The following is a 16,875-nucleotide window of genomic DNA, read 5'->3' as shown; positions in this document are numbered from 1 at the left end:
GGCGGCGCCCGGGAGGCTGCGGCGGGCGTCTCCGGCCTGCGCCTGCGCGCGCGCGCGGCCCGCGGCGGCGAGGCGGCGCCTACACGTCCCAGGGTGCACCGCGCGGGCGGGGCGGGGCCGGCGGGGCGGGGCGGGGGCGGCGGGGCGGGGCCTCGCGCCCGAGGCTGCGGCGCCGCTGCAGGCAGGGCGGGCGCCGAGCGAGCGGACCGGTGCGCGCTGCACCGCGCGGGCGCCGCACCCGCGGGCCCCGGCGTCGGGCTGCGGCAGCGCCGGGGACGCCGCGTCCGCGCAGCCGTCGGGATGAGCCTCGGTGAGTGCCGGGGGCCGAGGGGCCGGCGGGGGCCCGGGCTGCATCCAGGCTCCGCCGGGGCTGGCATCGAGCGGCTGCACCTGCGACGCGGGGAGACCGCCCCGCGGCTCCACCCGAGTTCGCGGCGCGCCGGGACCCCGCGGGGCCGGCACGTCGTCCCCGTTCCCGCGCCCGGCCGCGGAGCCCCGGGGGTCCTCCTCCCGCGCGCCCCCCGCCCCCGAAGCCCGCGGCGCCCTCGGGGTCCCCGGCCGGCGTCCCGGGCAGGGCCCGGCCCAGCCAGCGGTGCTGACGGCCGCGGGCGCCGCCGCCCTGCGCAGCTCCCGCAGCGCCCGGGTGCGAGGCGCCGGGCGGATCCGAGCGCCCCGGGCTCGCCGGCGAGGCCGACGTGGGGCCCCCGAGCCCGTAGGTGAGTCGGCCCGGCCGGGCCTCCGCGCGCCCGGGAGCTGACAGCCTCGGTGCGGCGCTGGGAAATCCCGCTGAGCGGCGGCCCGGCCCGCCGGTGCTGCGGGGGAAACTGAGGCCCCGGCGCGCAGCACCCCGGGGTGCCGCCTGAGGGCGCGGGGCGCGGGCAGGGCCTCTCCCCGCCGACCCCTGAGCGCCCAGGCGCGCCTCGGGTCCGAGGGCCGCGCGTCAGGGCCCGTGGGGACCCCGCTCTCCCCTCCCCCGGGAGCCTGTCCTCTCCCTCGCAGCGAGTTCCGGGGAGCGTCTGGGGCAGGACGCAGAAGGGGAGACCCCATGGGAGAGGGCTTCTGACCCGGCTGGGGAGGAGGCCCCCTGAGGCCTGGCAGGACTTACAGACACTCGGCTGAAGGCAGGTGGGGATAATGGCCGGGTGCGCACCTGGTAATTCCGAGCTCTCTGCGATTATAATTGATACCCGCGGCCCCTCCTGTAATCAGGAGCCTCAGACGGACCCTGTGCCAGTCCCCTCCTCTCCTGCCCTCCCTTTAGCGGAGGCTATCTGCAGAGGAAGGTGGCTAGGGCGTGGAGGCCAGGAGGCTGGGTTTGAGCAGTGTGTGTGTCCCATGGTCTCGGCCCTGGGGGCTTCTCCCGTGCTGGTCTCTTTGGAAGGTGTTGGCACTGGTGTTGGCTAGGAAGGGGCAAGGCACCCCCCCCCTGCAGGGTGTCCCCCGGAGCTTGGGGTGGACTCGGCAGGCTGGCCAGGCCCCCTTCAGCCCATGTGCATTGTCTCTAGAACAGGAGGGCGGTGCTCACCTGTGCACAGCCACCTGTTGCTCTGGCCTGTTATATGCACAGCAAGCATTTTCACCCCCACCCATAGTGAGGGGTGTGTGTGGACAGGGTGGTCCCTCTGCCTGGTGTGACACGTTTGGTACGTCAGGATCTTCCATGGTCAGCAAGGGCCTCTCTTGCCCACTCCACAGGCAGCCGGCGTCTTCCTGGAGCTGGGCACTGGCAGGTGTGTGCTGGGCTTCGCTTGGTCCCATCCAGCTGCCCAGATGGACTGGATTAGTGGAGCCTACGGAAGCCTCTGCCTGCTCCTGGGTCACAGGCTCTCTCCCTTTATACCATCAGGCTATGAGCCTGTCTGAGGTTTGACTGTGAAGGGCATCTCCAAGCTGGCCTGGGCGTGGCCCTGGGGCATGGGGCACACCTTCCCTTGTAGCTCTGGCTCCTTGTTGATTTCTAGTGGCCCAAGAGAATGTTGAGAGATAGCTCCTTGATGTCAGACAGGCTGGCCTGAATTCATGTGTCACTGAACTCCCCATGCCTCAGTTTCCCCAGTTTCAGAGAGGGAATGTCTGTAGTTCTGGGCATAGCACCGGCCCCCACATCTGGACCCTGTGCATGGCAATGAGTGTGGTGGCCAGGTCACCCCACATGTCCCTCCAAGTGGCTGCAGGACTGGCTGGCATTGTCCCCTCCCTTGGCAAGACTTGTGAAGCCTTTGCTTCTGTAACCCAGGGCCGGAGGCCAGGGCCGGCACAGGATTTATTTCCCAGCAATGCCGAGTCTGGGACCAAGGCCCCCGCAGGACTGGTTTCTCTCCCCGGTGGGTAGATGGCGTCTTTGCCCTGTGTCCTCACGCAGCCCACCCTCCGTGTGTGTCCTGACTTCCTCTTGGTGGTAGTGTCCACTAGTGACCTCGTGGGCCTGCCTGCACATCTGTTCTAAGTGCCAGGGCTCAGGACGTCAGGGTGGCACTCAGCTTCTCCTGAGGCATGGTGGGGGTGAGGGGTAGGGTTAGCCAGCCTAGCTGCCTTCTCCCAAGGCGGCCATGTCAGGGGAAGGAAGGGACCTGAGGGTGCTGAAGCCACTCACCCCCACAGAAGGGAAACTGAGGCCTAGATAGGGCAAAGCAACTGTCCAGGATCAAGGAGAGGGTGCAGCACTGCCCGAGACTCATCTGGAACAGAGACGCCCACTTCACTTAACCTGGGAGTGGGCACCATATAACATTACACAGTGAAAGATGTCCAACCCGGTATTATCATAACGGCACACAGTTAGGAAGTGGGTGTTAGCCAATCAGCCATTCACTCAACACTCACCAGTCTCAACACCTGCATGGCTCCAAGCCCTGAGATTCCCACTGGACAAGAACACATGAACATCACGGTCTCTTGCAGCTCATGTGCTGGCGGGGATGGTGGAAGCACTCCCGTTGGCTGGCTCTTCTTTGCAATGACTGTCAAGTGAAAAGCAGAGAACAAAGCTTGTTTCTAGCTTGGAGAAGGGCGTGGGCAGGGATGCCATGACCTAGGGAGAGGTCTGGATGATTCTGGAGCCAGAGGCGGCATCTCCCTGTCTGCGGCTCAGAGGAGCTGGGCACAGCTGGCTGCTCTGTCTTCATGCCTTGGCTCCAGCCAGGTGAGGTACGGTGGAGAAGAACCCCCCTGACCTTCAAATTCACCCACCTCACCTCTGGAGAGGATTCTGGGTGGGGCTGTGAACTGGACACAGCCTGGTGGGCCAGGCTCCACCCCCAGGCCCTGACCCACTTTCCTGGGGCTTCTGGACTAATTCCTAACTGGTCTCTCACTATCCTTCCGTTATTTACAGTTTGTGTCAGCGAGGCAGTTTGGTATTTTCTAGAGTCGAGTGTTGAGTTTGACGGACTCTTGGGAAGTAGTCTGACTGTCCTCAGATACGTGTGGACATCACCCATCCAGCAGCCTCGCTCCCAGAGATCTCACGGGCACAGGATGGCTCTGAGAGCCGGTGAGAGACTGGGGCCGAGGCGGGCAGGGAAGGACGTGGAAGGAGGGCCGGCTCTGGGAAGGTACTTGTCCTGTCACTGGCCCTTTAAGTGGGCATCACCTGTCCGCAGAGCCGGGCAGGGCCACAGTTGCTGGCCGCTGGGATTCAGGGCTGCAGGCCAGCGCCCATCCTGTTCTGGGGTCCGGGCCCTCTCTGAAGAGACAGCTCAGGGCCCTTCTCCTTGGGACTTGCGAAGGCCTTCCCTGAGGCCGGGTCTCCTGGGCTGGCAGTCTGGCTCTGCCTCCTGCTGGTCCACCCTTCTGTGTGTCTCTCCATTGCCATCTTCCCCAGGGCCCCGGGAGGCCCGCGGGTGCCCAGTGTTCCGTGGGCAGCGCTGGTAGCTAAAACAACCACAGCGGGAAGACATGGCGATGCGGGCAGCAGCTCGTGGGTTTTGGTGGGTGGTCCCAGGTCTTCGAGCCCTCGAGGGCCCAGCAGGCTCCAGCCTTGACACTGGCCGCCCGGGGTCCTGGGGGACGCGTGGAGGCTTCTGCTAGTGCTCCACAGAGCAGCCCCAGTGCCCGAGCGTCTTGGTTTACTCCAAGAATGTTTCCACTGCAGAGGCCCAGGAGCTCAGGTGATCTAGGGTGTCGGGTAGGGCAGGCTTAAATGTCACGGCGGCGTGACTCACGCCGTGCGTCCTCTGGCTCCAGGCCAGGCCTCGGATCATTTTCTCCTGGGGTTCTCGTGATGGCTCTCAGGCTGTGGGCACTGTGGGCCTCCTGCAGTGACGTGCCCGGGCACGCCCAGCAGGTGACTGGTACCATGAGTTCTAAGTGGCGCAGCTGTGATTCGAACCCCAGTGGGCCCGAGTCAGCAGGCTCCCCTGAGGTATGACAGGCTCAGCCCTGTTGGCGCTTCCTGGTGGGGGTCACCTGACCATCTTCCAGGCCTGGCACCGGTGTCACACAGGCAGGACGGCAGAGCCAGAGCAGATCTTGTTCCCTACTGTGCCTGCCGTGGGACTCGGCCCAGGTCATCACAGGCCAAGGGTATACCCCAAGTCAGCGGGCATCACTGCAGAGTCAAGCCAAGATGAGCCTCTCTGTCACAGCGCTCTTCCATGCCAGCTTTCTCGGGCGCCCTCCCCCGGGGAGCTTCCGCCCTCCGCACCCCTGGTAGACTGGAGGGCAGGTCAGGGTGCCTGTGATGGCCACTCTGGATCACAGTCCAGCTTCCCAGTGTCTCTAGGACTCTCTGTCCCTCCCTGGATCTCTGTCCAGCCCATCTTCCATCCCTGAGTCTCGGTGTGCCAGTCCTCAGGGGCAGGCCCAGCCTGGTGCTCCGGGCCCTGCTGGCTCCTGGGCCCTCCCCTGCCGTCTGGGAGCCGGGCTGATGCCAGCTAGACTTGGCATCAGCTTTACCACCTAAGCTGGTGAGCAGCCCCCTCCTCCCGGCCCGGGGCCCCCGGCGGCCCTGCTGGCGGTCCTTGTCTCGCGAGAGCTCCAGCTTCAGGACGTGGGTGGCGGGGTGGCAGTGCCCTCGTCCCCCGAGGCTTGGGACTCCCGGGGGGAGCTTCCTCAGGTGGCAGCCGGGCACACGCAGCTCTCTGGGCATCAGATTGTTGGCCTGTGCGGGAGCCGGGGCGGGGGCTGGCAGCGCGACCCTGCGCTGGAGGCCCCCGCGCTTGGTCCTCGCAGCGTGAGCTGCTGGCTGCGGTCCCTGCTGCTGTCTGTCCTCAGACAGCTCCCCTGGGAGAGCCGCGTGGGTCACCCCAACAGGGGGGTGTCTCCCACACCTCAGCTAACCTTCCACCTTCTCCCCTGTCGCTGACACTTTGGGTCCAGGAGACACAACCTCTCTTTCACTTCCTGCTTTTCCATGGTCCCTAGAACCTGACATGGGAGATGATATTCCTCCCACCAGCCCCAGCCCTTCCCCTCCTCCCCCCCCCCCCCCACTGCTGCAGGGGCATTAACAAGGAAATCAGAGGACGCATTGGTGGCCCAGTTCAGTTATCTTCCTGACATCCCGGCCCTTGGTCCACACTGCACTTGGTTTGGGTTCCCTAGGTAGGATGTGGTTCAGGGGTTCCCTTTGGAAGGGACCCCAGGAGGTGTGAGGGGGAGATGAGTGTGTGTCGTCATGGTAACCGGGACTCAGTCTGACTGTGGCCGGAGGGCCTGTGTCCTAGCTGTCACTCCAGAGGGGAGGGTGGCCCTGGACCCAATGCTTACTGGTGAGGGACCGGTTCTGGGAACACGGACCATTCCCCCGTTCAGGGTGGACGCCTGCTTGCCGTAAGCCATGGCCCTGTGCCGAGGATGCCCAAGCCGCACTCTGCTGACATGGGAAGCGCCTGGCTTCACTGGGAAGCGGCACACCCAGTGGATTCTAGAACAGCCCAGCATTCCGTTTCCAGCCACCACAGCCTCCACATGACTTTTCCAGCACCTTCCATGTGCCCAGAGAAGTGCTTACTACTCTCCACGATGGCCTTCCCCCTCCCCACTGTCCTCCTCCTCCTCCCTTTCCCTCCCCTCTTCCCTCAGCCCCTCTCTTGCCCTTTCCTCCTCTCCCCTCTGGTTTTTCCAGAGCTTAATGGTGGCCATGAGGCTGTCCAGCTCTCCTAATACGCCCACCTTTGCATCCTCCACCTTGTGATCCCAGGCTCTTCGGCTGCAGGTGTGTTGGGTTCTGGACGCTGTGCAGCCCAGGGCTGGCTTCCACCCAAAGCCTTGTCTTACATCACGTGTGGTCTGGGTTGTGTCCATGGCCTGTCCCCCTGACAGAAGGTGTGTCCAGCAGGACCCTTGCCCCCGGGGAGGGGTTGTGCCTGGTCTGGGGAAGCTGAGAGGTGGTCACAAATACCTTCAGCATCACAGAGATCCTCGCTGGTGGATTCCCTCTCTCCTGTGTTAGAGCCTGCCTGTGGAGCCTAGCGGCACAGCTTGGCAGTTTTGTAAATCTCATCTGTTGGTTGACATCTGGCTTGGAGGCGGCTGGACACTGGTGTGTCCTGATGTCTCTTGTCCTATGGTGGCTGCAAAACTCCCCACACAGTACAGAGAAGGAGAGAGTGGCGTCAGCCCTCACCCATCACCAGGGCGAAATACCCGAGGTAGTGGGCTTGCCGAGAGGTTTGCTTGCGCCCAGAGTCCTGCAGGCTCTAGACTGTGATCCAGCAGATTGCTTTGCTTTTGGAGGTCTGGCTGGGGATGTGGGATGTGTCAGAGTCAAACTGCTCGCCTCATACGCAGAGAATGGGAGAGGGAGAGGAGGGTGCTGGCCTCCAGACTTCCTTTGAAATCTCAGAGCACGCCTCCGTGACCTCTGCTTGTGCATTCTGCGGCCTATAAAACCAGCCCGGGGTGGGCGACTCCAAGCTCTGCCGGCGTGAGCTGTGCCTCTGCAGCTTGAACCACACACAGCGGCCTGGCCCGGCCCTGCCTCTGGGCGCCTTGCTGGGGAAAGTGGGTTCCTGGGTTGTTTTGAGTACTCGGTACTCCCCGAGGCTCTTTCCCAAAAGAGTTCTGCCCTGGAAAGTCTGAACAAGTTTGCGATTCCTGCTCCTCCGAAGCTCCGGATGCCCCTGAGCATGCTCCTCCGGGCTCAGAGCTAGACGCCGTGTCCCCGCCCAGCCTCTACCTCTGCTGCTTCCCTGCAGAGTGCTAACCATTTGTCAGCTTTGGCTGACAGTAGCTGGCGGGACCCGTGCCGCTGCCCGAGGGCGGTGCTGCCTTGAGATGCCCTCGCTGGATGACCGGCCCAAGGGGTCGGGGCATGGAGAAGACGCCCCCGTCCGGTGCCATGCTGAACAAGGCTGCAGCATTCCCAGAGCCGCCCCCATTTCCCACCTGGCACCTCAGTGCACTGTCCAGTCTACACGCCCATCAGTCTCTGGACAGCTGGTTATAACCTTGTAGGCCATTGCTGGCCGGTCCTTCATCCTGTCCTCCCACACCAGCTCCTCCACCATCCACACCCAGCCACAGCCCATGGCTCGTGGAACGCCTCAGGACGGATCTGCTGTGTCTTCTGCCGTCAAGGAGTGCCCGGGATCACATACCGAAAAGGAGAAAACAGTTACTTCGTGGTTTGAGGGGTTCTGGTCTTTGAGCAGAGCTACTCACGCCATGGCTAGGAGGTGAGGGGGGGGGGGCTGGTGTCTCACGACCCTCTCGAGGTCATGCCCCCAGCGATGTGAGGCCCTCCTAATCATTGTGCCTCTGGAGAGACCACCTCCACCCCCTGAGCATTGGGAGCACAAACTAGCTGTGACAGAGGGAAATAGTGTCTTTTCTGTGCACATGCGTGTGTGTGCCTGTAACTGAGGTTGAACTCGGGGCCTGGGTGCTGTCCTTCAACGCTGTAACTGAGGTTGAACTCGGGGCCTGGGTGCTGGCCTTCAACGCTGTAACTGGGGTTGAACTCGGGGCCTGGGTGCTGGCCTTCAACGCTGTAACTGGGGTTGAACTCGGGGCCTGGTGCTGGCCTTGAACGTTTTTGTTCACATCTGGTGTTCTCCCACTTGAGCTACTGCTCCACACCAACTTCATGCTGGTTAATTGGTGGTTAGAGTGGCATGGCCTTCCTGCCCAGTTTAGCTTTGAACCACGATCCTCAGATCTCAGCCCCCTGCGTAGCTGGGATTCCAGGCATGAGCCCTTGGCGCCTGTCAGGAAAATAGTATTTGAGTCCTATGAAAATAGCTGTGGCCCTGCCAAACACCTATCAGGCTTTGTGGGCCAGCAGGGGACCCCGGGGCCACACTTGGAGAACTTATCATAGAGGATGGAGTATTATGCAGTCGTTAACGTGACTGTGAATGATTTTATTTTATTTTTGTCAGTTGTGGGACTTGAACTGTGAGCTTGGGCACTATCCCTCAGCTCTTCAGCTCAAGGTGAGCACTCTACTGCTTGCTTGAGCCACAGCACCACTTTTCTAGTGGTTTATTGGATAAGAGTCTCACAGACTTTCCTGCCTGGGCTGGTTTTGAACCGCGATCCTCAGATCTTCTGACTAGTTAGGAGGACAGGGGTGAGCCACCGGCGCCCAGCAATGAAGGATTTTAAAATGTGCGTGTCGGTGCTGGGGATAGATGAAACGTAAGTTTTATACACAGTCAGATCTCTGAAGAGCATGCACAGCACACACAGCAGAAGGAAACACCCTGAGGTGGAGCAGCATCCTGGCGTGTCCTATATACCTGTTTTATTTTCTGGAGCCAGTCCATCGACGGGTGTCAGTGACAGGGCTTTGCTCAGTCGTGCCTGTCGAGGACAGTCCCCCAGAGCGCGGCGGCAGGACTCCCTGGTGCCTGGCCCGGCCTGGTCTGGGTCTTGTATTCTCACGCAGAGCTGGGCTGAGGGGCCAGGCTGCGTGTGAGATCACGGTGGCTCAGTCCAGGGTTATAGATAAGAGACAGCTCTGCTGCGTAGCAAACTCCACTGTTGTCGATGAGAAGCTCGGAGCTGCTGTGATGCAGCATTCTGGCCAAGATGTTTCCCCACGGCAGGGCCCCAGCCAAGTGCTAAATTTACCCTGTGGGTGTGTGCTGGCAGCCTCAGGATCCCCCGGCCACCGGGACCAGAACGGAGCCCGCAGGGAGCCTTCAGCATAGCTTGTGAGGACCCATGCCCGCCGGGTACAGAGCTCCGAGAGGCTGGGCGTGGGACAGCAGCTAGCCTCCACTCCAGCCCACAACCCTGCACACCACCCCTGTTGGCAGATACGGCAGGGTGTGGCTTGCTCTGGGCCTCGTGGTTTGCAGAGATGGGCCTACGGTTAGTTAAACCCATTGCCCGGCTTCCGGAGCACCCACCCTGCTGTGCCCTGAGAGCCTGTGTCTCTTCACGGGTTTTTCCCAGTTGGGGTCCCTGTGGGCAGGGCGTGTCCCCCAGGGGTGCTTCCCTCGCCAGACCCACCCTGCTGCGCTCCCACAGGGGCAGCCACGGTGCTGGGTTCTGCTGCAAGCACCTGCAGCTCTGCCTTCTCTAGCCCCACGTCCATTGTACAGACAGGGACGCTGAGGCAGAGCCCTGAATCACCCAGCTGGTGAGTGGGGAGGGAGCCTTACACACACACACACGTACACACGCCCATGCGTGCACACACAGTCCGTGTCAGTGAGGGTCAGCCTCAGGGCAGGTGTCTCCCCCAGACCCTCCTTCCCAGCTGCCAATCAGCCAGGGCCTCTGCTCCAGGACCCGATCACCAGGGAGAGGAGGGGCTCATGAGTGAGAGGTAGGGGTTACGGAGGAGAAGAGGGGGTCATGGGGCAGAGGTCATCATTGGGGAGAGGTGGTGGTCATGAGGAGAGATGAGGGTGGGCTGGGGAGGCCTTCCTTCCCTCCCCAAGTCTGGCAGCTCAGAACTTCTTAGTAGAAACTGAGGTCTTTGGAGGTCACTTTTGTCCCCACATCAGAGGCTTTGGGGGCTTCCTCCTCTCTTCCCCGCTGCTGTGGTTTCCCGTAAGAGCCAGCGGCTCAGCTGGGCCTCGGTCTGCTCTCCGCAGCGGGCACCTCCTTGGTGTTGTCCTGGGAGCCCCAAAAGGCAACGGCAGGGGTGTGGGGACTCCCCAGCCCCGAGTCCTCCTCTCAGAGGTGCTCTGAGGCAGGCCCCAGGGGCTCCCCAACAAGAGGGCAGACAGGCGTGGCCATGTGCGTCGAGAAGACACTTCTCGGGGGACAGTGGGGATGGCGAGCAGGCGCCTGAGGAGCCGGCTTGAGAGGCCCGGCAGGCTTCCTGGAGGAGTGCGGCTTCCGGGCGTCAGAGTGTCTTGTTGAATCAGGGACAGCGGGGGACTGCGAAGGCAGGGCACTGATCGGGTCGCTGTAAACAAGCCTGCCTTGAGCACCCTCGGCCCTGGCTGTGCCCGGGGGAGGGGGGGGGAGGAAGGCACAGTGATAGAGCCCGGCTGGGAGCAGGCCCAGCGGCGGGCACTGGGGCCGCAGGAAGGGGCCTGGCCAGCACAGAGACCCTGGCAGCCGCCTGGCCCTCACTGCCCCAGTTCTGGGAAAGAGGGTCAGCGATGCCAGGAATAGAAGCTTCTGGGTGCTGAGAACTGCCGGGCTCTGGGGGCTGCTGCCTCCCACATGGAGGGCCGGAGGCCGACACCAGCGCTGGAGGGAGTTGGGTCCATGGCTGGCACCTGGCCCGCCTGGGGACAGTGACAGCAGCTTATCCCCCTCTGCCCAGCAGGGGGGCCCTCCCAGACCCTGGGCTGGGGACGGGGCCTGGCCCGGCCCTTCGCTGGCAGCGTGAGCAGCCCGGCCCGGGCCCCATTCCCATCCTCCACCGCTCAGGTAGTCTGGAGGACTTGGCCCCCAGCCAAGATGGAACCTACAGGGGCCGACGGGCAGCCCAGCACCCCGCTTAGAGCCAGGCCACCCTGTCTGTGCCGAGTGGAACCCGTGAGCAATAGGCTTTGCCTCCCTCCCTCCCGGCTTTGGGAGTCAGATCATCCCGACATCGATTTCCTGACCCAAATTGCACTCATGTGTCTGACCCAGGCCATGTCCCTGTGCCCGCAGGCTTCCGGTGGGCAGAGAGGAAGCAGAGGTCAGCCCCGACCAGGCCGCTGGCTGCGGGCTGCTGCGGAGGAACTGGGGCACACACGTAGCCACACGTCAGGGCTGGGGCCCGACTGGAGGCAGGTTGGGTGCGCGTGGAATGGGCCAGGCAGCAGCGTTGCATGGATAACCAGAAGTTTGTAAAGGCTCTGCCCGCATATCTGGCAGAACTGTTAATCCAGCTCCCAGCGTGCCTCTTGGGGGTCCTTCCTGCCCTCCACCACAGTGGGGCTCTGAGGACGGGAAGGATGGTCTTATGAGGGAGGGTCAGTGGCTTTCCTCACAGCCACAGCGCTGCCTGGCCTGTATCACCCCCCCTCCCCCCCACCCCCAGCCACAGCGCTGCCTGGCCTGTATCACCCTCCCTCCCCCCCACCCCCAGCCACAGCGCTGCCTGGCCTGTATCACCCCCCCTCTAAGAGTATTCTTTTGCAAAAGCGGAATTCCATTCCCATTAAACTCTAACCCTTGGGCTGGGAAGGTGGCTCAGTGGTAGAGCGCTTGCCTTGCACTCATGAGGCCCTGGGTTCGATTCCTCAGCACCACATAAGCAAAAAGAAAAAAGCCGGAAGTGGCGCTGTGGCTCAAGTGGTAGAGCACTAGCCTTGAGCTGAAGAGCTGAAGGACAGCACCCAGGCCCAGAGTTCAGGCCCCACTGCTGGACCCAAAAAAAAAAAAAAAACTAACCCGTTCCCCTTCCCCAGAGCTGTCCCCCCTTCTCCGCTGTGACTTTTTAACTCTTTTTTTTTTTTTTTTTTTGGGTCGTGGGGCTTGAACTCAGGGCCTGGGCACTGTCCCTCAGCTCTTCAGTTCAGCTCTTCTCCCACTTGAGCCACAGCACCACTTCTGGTTTTCTAGTGGTTTATTGGAGATGAGTCTCACGGACTTTCCTGCCCAGGCTGGCTTTGAACCTCGATCCTCCGCTCTCAGCCTCCCGAGTAGCTAGGATGACAGGCGTGAGCCACCGGCACCTGGCTGACTTTTACTCTTGAGACCTCATGAGAGTGGATTCACACCGTGCTTGTCCTTTTGTGACTGGTGGCATGTATTGGAAAGCCCTTCCCTTTCTAGGCTGCGCACTGCTCTGTGGTATGAACGGGCAGGCCTTCTTCATTCAGGCCCGAGGCTGCCAGAGGGAGGTGCAGACACAGCTGGCTAAAGCCCACCCCCTCTGTCCCTTCGGGGCTCTCCCACTGTCCAGATGTGCAGATGAGGAAACCGAGGCCAGGGGAGGAACCGTGTGTCTGAGATGCCAGCCTTTGAGCTGGGGGCTGGGCTCTGGGCTCTTTATCACTGCTTGTGTTACACCTGGTTGTATGATCCAGCTGCTGATGAGCACACCCAAGACTGACCAGGTCCACAGTGCACCCTTGTGCTGAGCCAAGCTGCTGGCCTGTGTGGCCCAGAGACACCTCTAAGGACTCACGGGCTAGGGAGGAGGACTGACTGGCACAGAGGCACAGATAGGCGATCAGCTCACCATGTCTGCCACAGATGCCAAAGGTGGCAGACAGGGAGGGTGGAGCACAAACCAGAGTTGCCAACAAATGAGTGGCTACAAATGAGGCTGTAAATGGAGAAAAGATGGACTGTGTGTTGTAAAGCTCATTTGGGGCCTCAGGCCTGTCTCTTGCTGCCACCTGTTTCCCAGGGTCTTTGCAGGGAAAGAAAATAAGCCAGACTCTGTCCTGTTTATGGCGGAATTGTTTCCTTCTGGGTCAGTTTACCTCCATTAAAAATACACATACGCATTTCATTTTTTGGAAAAATAAGTGCAGAAAAGTTGGAGAGTTGGTTTGCCAGTTATGGACATTTTAATATGTTGCCGCAGAGTGTACCCCTTCCCCCCAACACTTCTGACACACTCACTGGAAACATCACCGATGGAGTGTCCACAGGCTAGTCCACAGGTCTCATTCGCCGAGTAAAGAAGCGGAGGCTGGGGTATTAAGACAGCAGGAGGTTCACAACGCTGGTGGCTGCAGTGGCCCGGCAGCCTGGCGCCTGCTTCTGGCAGAAGCCCCTGGCTGTGTCACAGCAGAGCAGAGAAGTAAAGGGATGAGTTGTGTGTGGAGGGGGCGGAGTCAGGGTGACGCAGGGCAGGGCCCGGCAGGGGGAGGGGGCCGTGGGGGGGCTGCCTTACCTGTCTTCTGGCCGGCCTGGTGGTCTGCATGTCCCCACCATCAGGACTGCATGGAGTGGGAGAGGCCCTTCTGCACCCATCAGGTGACCTACTCCAGGGCACAAAATCAGTTTAGTGGGACAAGGCAGCGTTTGTTACATAAGAAGCTGAACTGAATAGAAAATAGTAGAGCTCCTCAGAGCCATGAGGGTAAGCATTGCTTTGGAAAGAAGAAAAACCTGTTACGTATTTGCATATTATATTAGGAAAATGATTGTGGATACGGTAATAGATGACTGCCTCCTCCCTGCTTCCTGGGAACGCAGGGATGGGGAGTGAGGGAACTTGTGAACAGGGTGTCGAGATGGGGACATTGTTCTGTATTACCAGAATGAGTCCCAAATGCCATGGTCTATCCCAGAATCCCCAGCCAAGATGCCTCATCCTCCCACAAGCAGAGCCCCACTATGGGATATGCAGGTTTTATATTAACTTAAGCCAATTAGGGCGTGGCCTGGGCCTGAGGGTGGGGCCTGCCCCATCCAATCAGGCAGCAGGTGGTTTCTCCTGAGGAATCTGTTGGTGAAACTCTGCAGATTGACAGGTCTAGTCCACTCCCAGGGGAGAGGGTGTGTGATCTCCCATCCCCAGCTCCACAGGGGACCGAGCAAAGTTCCCGGAGGGGACCAGGTGACGTGCCGATGGCCCCCTTGACCTCTGTTCCTGACCACATTGGTCCGAGCCACAGCACCCTTCCAAGGTGGCGGCAGAATCAGTGGAGAGGGAAATCAATGCTGGAAAAGGGCCTTCTTGGACACATGAGTCGTGGATTTGTGGACTTGGGCCGAGAGGGGCTAGGTCTTCATCTTGGACACACGGGCTGTAGATTTGTAGGTTTGGGGGGCCCTTGCGTCTCTGGAGGTGCAGGGGTTGCCGTGGCGTGACTGGTAGACAGACCCGGCCTGCGGGCAGAGAAGCCTCCGGCTGCCGGCACCCATGGAGCACAGCGATTTGGTCTGACACTGTTACAGAAGCCTCCGGCCAGCCCAGGGCCGCCTTGTGGCTCTGGGGGCACCTAAACCTCCCAACACCACCCCGTTGTTGGCCAGGACGCCGACCTCAGGCTCTGCAGCTGCCTCTTGGGTCTCCAAGGCCCCCTTAATGCTCCCACACTGGACCTTGGGGGCTCCACACCAGCCGGGCCTGGGGCAGATTTCAGTGCTGCTTTCAATCCTAGGGTCCTCCTGCAGGTTGCCTGAACTTCCCAAGCCTCAGTTTCCCCACTGGCACCTTGGAGCTCTCTCGGAGATTAAATGGCACCCTCACCAAATTCACATCCACCTGGAACTCAGAACATGGCCTGCTGTGGGTCTTTGCCCAGGTACTTAGTGGAAGGCTGGAGACCAGGTCATGGTGGGTAGCACAGGTCCTACACCCGGACACTGGTGTCCTTGTGAGAGTTACAGACAGCACCATACATGGAAGACAACCGTGGGGACAGACAGGACAGGAGGCTGGGAGCTGCCAGGAGCTCCCGGAGGAGGGGAAACACCCCCACGCCCGGCCTTGGTGACCACAGTCCCGAGCCATTCTAGACTTCCAGCCCTAGAACTGGGGAGAAAGATGTCTGTTGGGGTTCTCCGCCGGTGACTCTGGTTGGACTTCCCTGGCACAGGGCTATGGGAACTGTGTGCTTGTGCGTGCTGTCCACCCCCCCCCCCCCCACACCCTGGCATGTTTTCAGTCTCTTTCCCGGATGTCTAGGAAACAGGTGCTTCTCTGGACTGGCTGCAGGGTGGGAGTTTATTTCAGTGTTCTGGGAAGGGCCTGGCCCTGCCCTTGGCGCCCGGGTGGTATTTCCATGTGACCCTTTGGCTTCTCCTCGGTAGAGATGCCAGCCTTCACTCACCCAGCTGCTGCCCAAGGGCTCGGCACTGCAGGGTCCAGCTTCGGAGGGAGAGCCAGCCGCCGGTCACTCGGGAGGAGGCTCCGCCATGGGCGTGCGTGGAGGAGGGACAGGTAAAGGCCTGACCAGCCCTGGCCAGGCAGGAGAGCTCTTTTTTGTTGTTACTGCTGGTGGTGGTGGTAGGGCTTGAACTCAGGGTCAGGGCACTATCCCTGAGTTCTTTTGCGCAAGGCTAGTCCTCTACCATTTTGAACCACCACTGTATTTCCCATTTTCTGATGATTAATTAGAGTTAAGAGTCTCATAGCCTTTCCTTCCCTGGGCTAACTTCGAACTGTGATCCTCGGGACTCAGCCTCCGGAGTAGCTAGGATTATAGGGATCAGCCACCAGCACCCGGCAGAGAGCTCGCTGTCAATGTAACATTCAAAGCCCCTCAGAGAAGCAATGAGGGTCTGACCTGAGAGGGGTCCAGTCTAGCTCTGATGGGAGTGAGGGCCAGCACGGAGGGCACCTGTCTGCAGGGCACCTGTCTGCAGGGCTGAATGACTCTCTCCTACAGACTGCACAGGGGAAGGACCTCCACCTTATAGATGAACAGGCTGGGACGGACGGGGTGGGGGTGGGGGGCCGCGGGCCTACAGCAACTGGACGGTGTCACAGCCAGGTCCAGTTATGGTGCCCTCCACATGCCTGACCTTTCTTCTCTCTCTTCCCTTCCTTTATTTTGTTTTTGTTTTTTTGCAAGTCCTGGGGCTTGAACTCTGGGCACTGTCCCTGAGTCTTTTGCTTTAGCATCACTTTCCAGCTTTTCTGTGTATGTGGTGCTGAGGACTCGAACCCAGGGCTTCGTGCATGCGAGGCAAGTGCTCTGCCACTGAGCCACCTTCCCAGCCCCTTTATTCTGTCAGGCAGTGGGTCTCCAGGGAACAGAGGTGGTGGTCACAGCTAGGGAGGGGACCACTGTCAGCCAGAGCACGACAGAGGTCAGGGCTGCTCTAGGACGTCCTGCAGTGCACACACGGCCCCAGGGACGCGGCGCCGGAGCCGACCTCGGCCAGCCTTGGCTGGCCTTGGCCGGCCTCAGGTGCCTTGTGTGGGAGCAGGCCTCCTCAGGTACTGGGGTGAAAGCAAGGAGGCTCTGTGGGGCTCCAGTGCTGCGCTCCGGCCTGTGTGGTGACGGTGACAGGGGACGGAAGTCAGGGGAGGTGGGAGAGGAGGGCGGATGGAGCCTGGACCCCAGCTCTGTAGGCCTGCAGTTGTGTAGAGCTCTGAGCCCAGGGTCCTGCTCTCCCCCACTCCCCCGGTGATGTCCCCTCCCCTTGATTGCCCCTCTTTCCCCCAAGTGCTGTAGAAGAGGGAGATTGGGGAGTGGGAGATTGGGGGTTCTCCATGCCACGTTTGTGTGAGCATACCATGCCTGATGTTTCCCACACGCAGGCCAGCCTCGGGGAGCACGGGGCAGGCGGCCCGATCCAGAGTTGGGACCTGGGACAGTGTCCATTCCCCAGTGGAATTTCCAGGCGGGATGTGTAGGGACCTCCTCCCTCTTGTCCCACCCCGCCTGTGAGCCCTGGTGATGCGTGGCGCCGGTGAGAGGGAACAGGAACAACAGAGCAGGGCCGCAGAGGCCTGCCGCAGCCTGCTGCTCCTGACTGTCAGAAAACCGCGTCTCACGGAAACCACGGAGGCAGGGAGCAGCGAGGTCGCTGCACAGCGAGGCACAGCGTGAATCTCAGAGGAGAAAACCAGGGCAAATATATTCACTGTCTCGGGCTAGACCACCACTTTTTTTTTTT

General features: G+C 61.1%; 1 protein-coding gene across 1 annotated transcript in view; it reads left to right on the top strand.

Moving 5' to 3' along the window:
* Positions 1–269: 269 nt before the first annotated feature.
* Positions 270–16,875, top strand: part of Ablim2 (actin binding LIM protein family member 2) — a 98,621-nt gene continuing 82,015 nt past the window's right edge. Inside the window, exon 1 of the mRNA XM_042672697.1 lies at positions 270–310. Within this exon, the coding sequence (XP_042528631.1) occupies positions 301–310 (10 nt within the window). The 5' untranslated portion in view covers positions 270–300. The remainder of the gene's footprint in view (positions 311–16,875) is intronic.

This window comes from Dipodomys spectabilis, unplaced genomic scaffold, assembly GCF_019054845.1.
Source record: "Dipodomys spectabilis isolate Male_0828 unplaced genomic scaffold, ASM1905484v1 ptg000760l, whole genome shotgun sequence".
Taxonomy (NCBI): domain Eukaryota; kingdom Metazoa; phylum Chordata; class Mammalia; order Rodentia; family Heteromyidae; genus Dipodomys; species Dipodomys spectabilis.
This window is presented reverse-complemented; position numbering and strand designations above follow the sequence as displayed.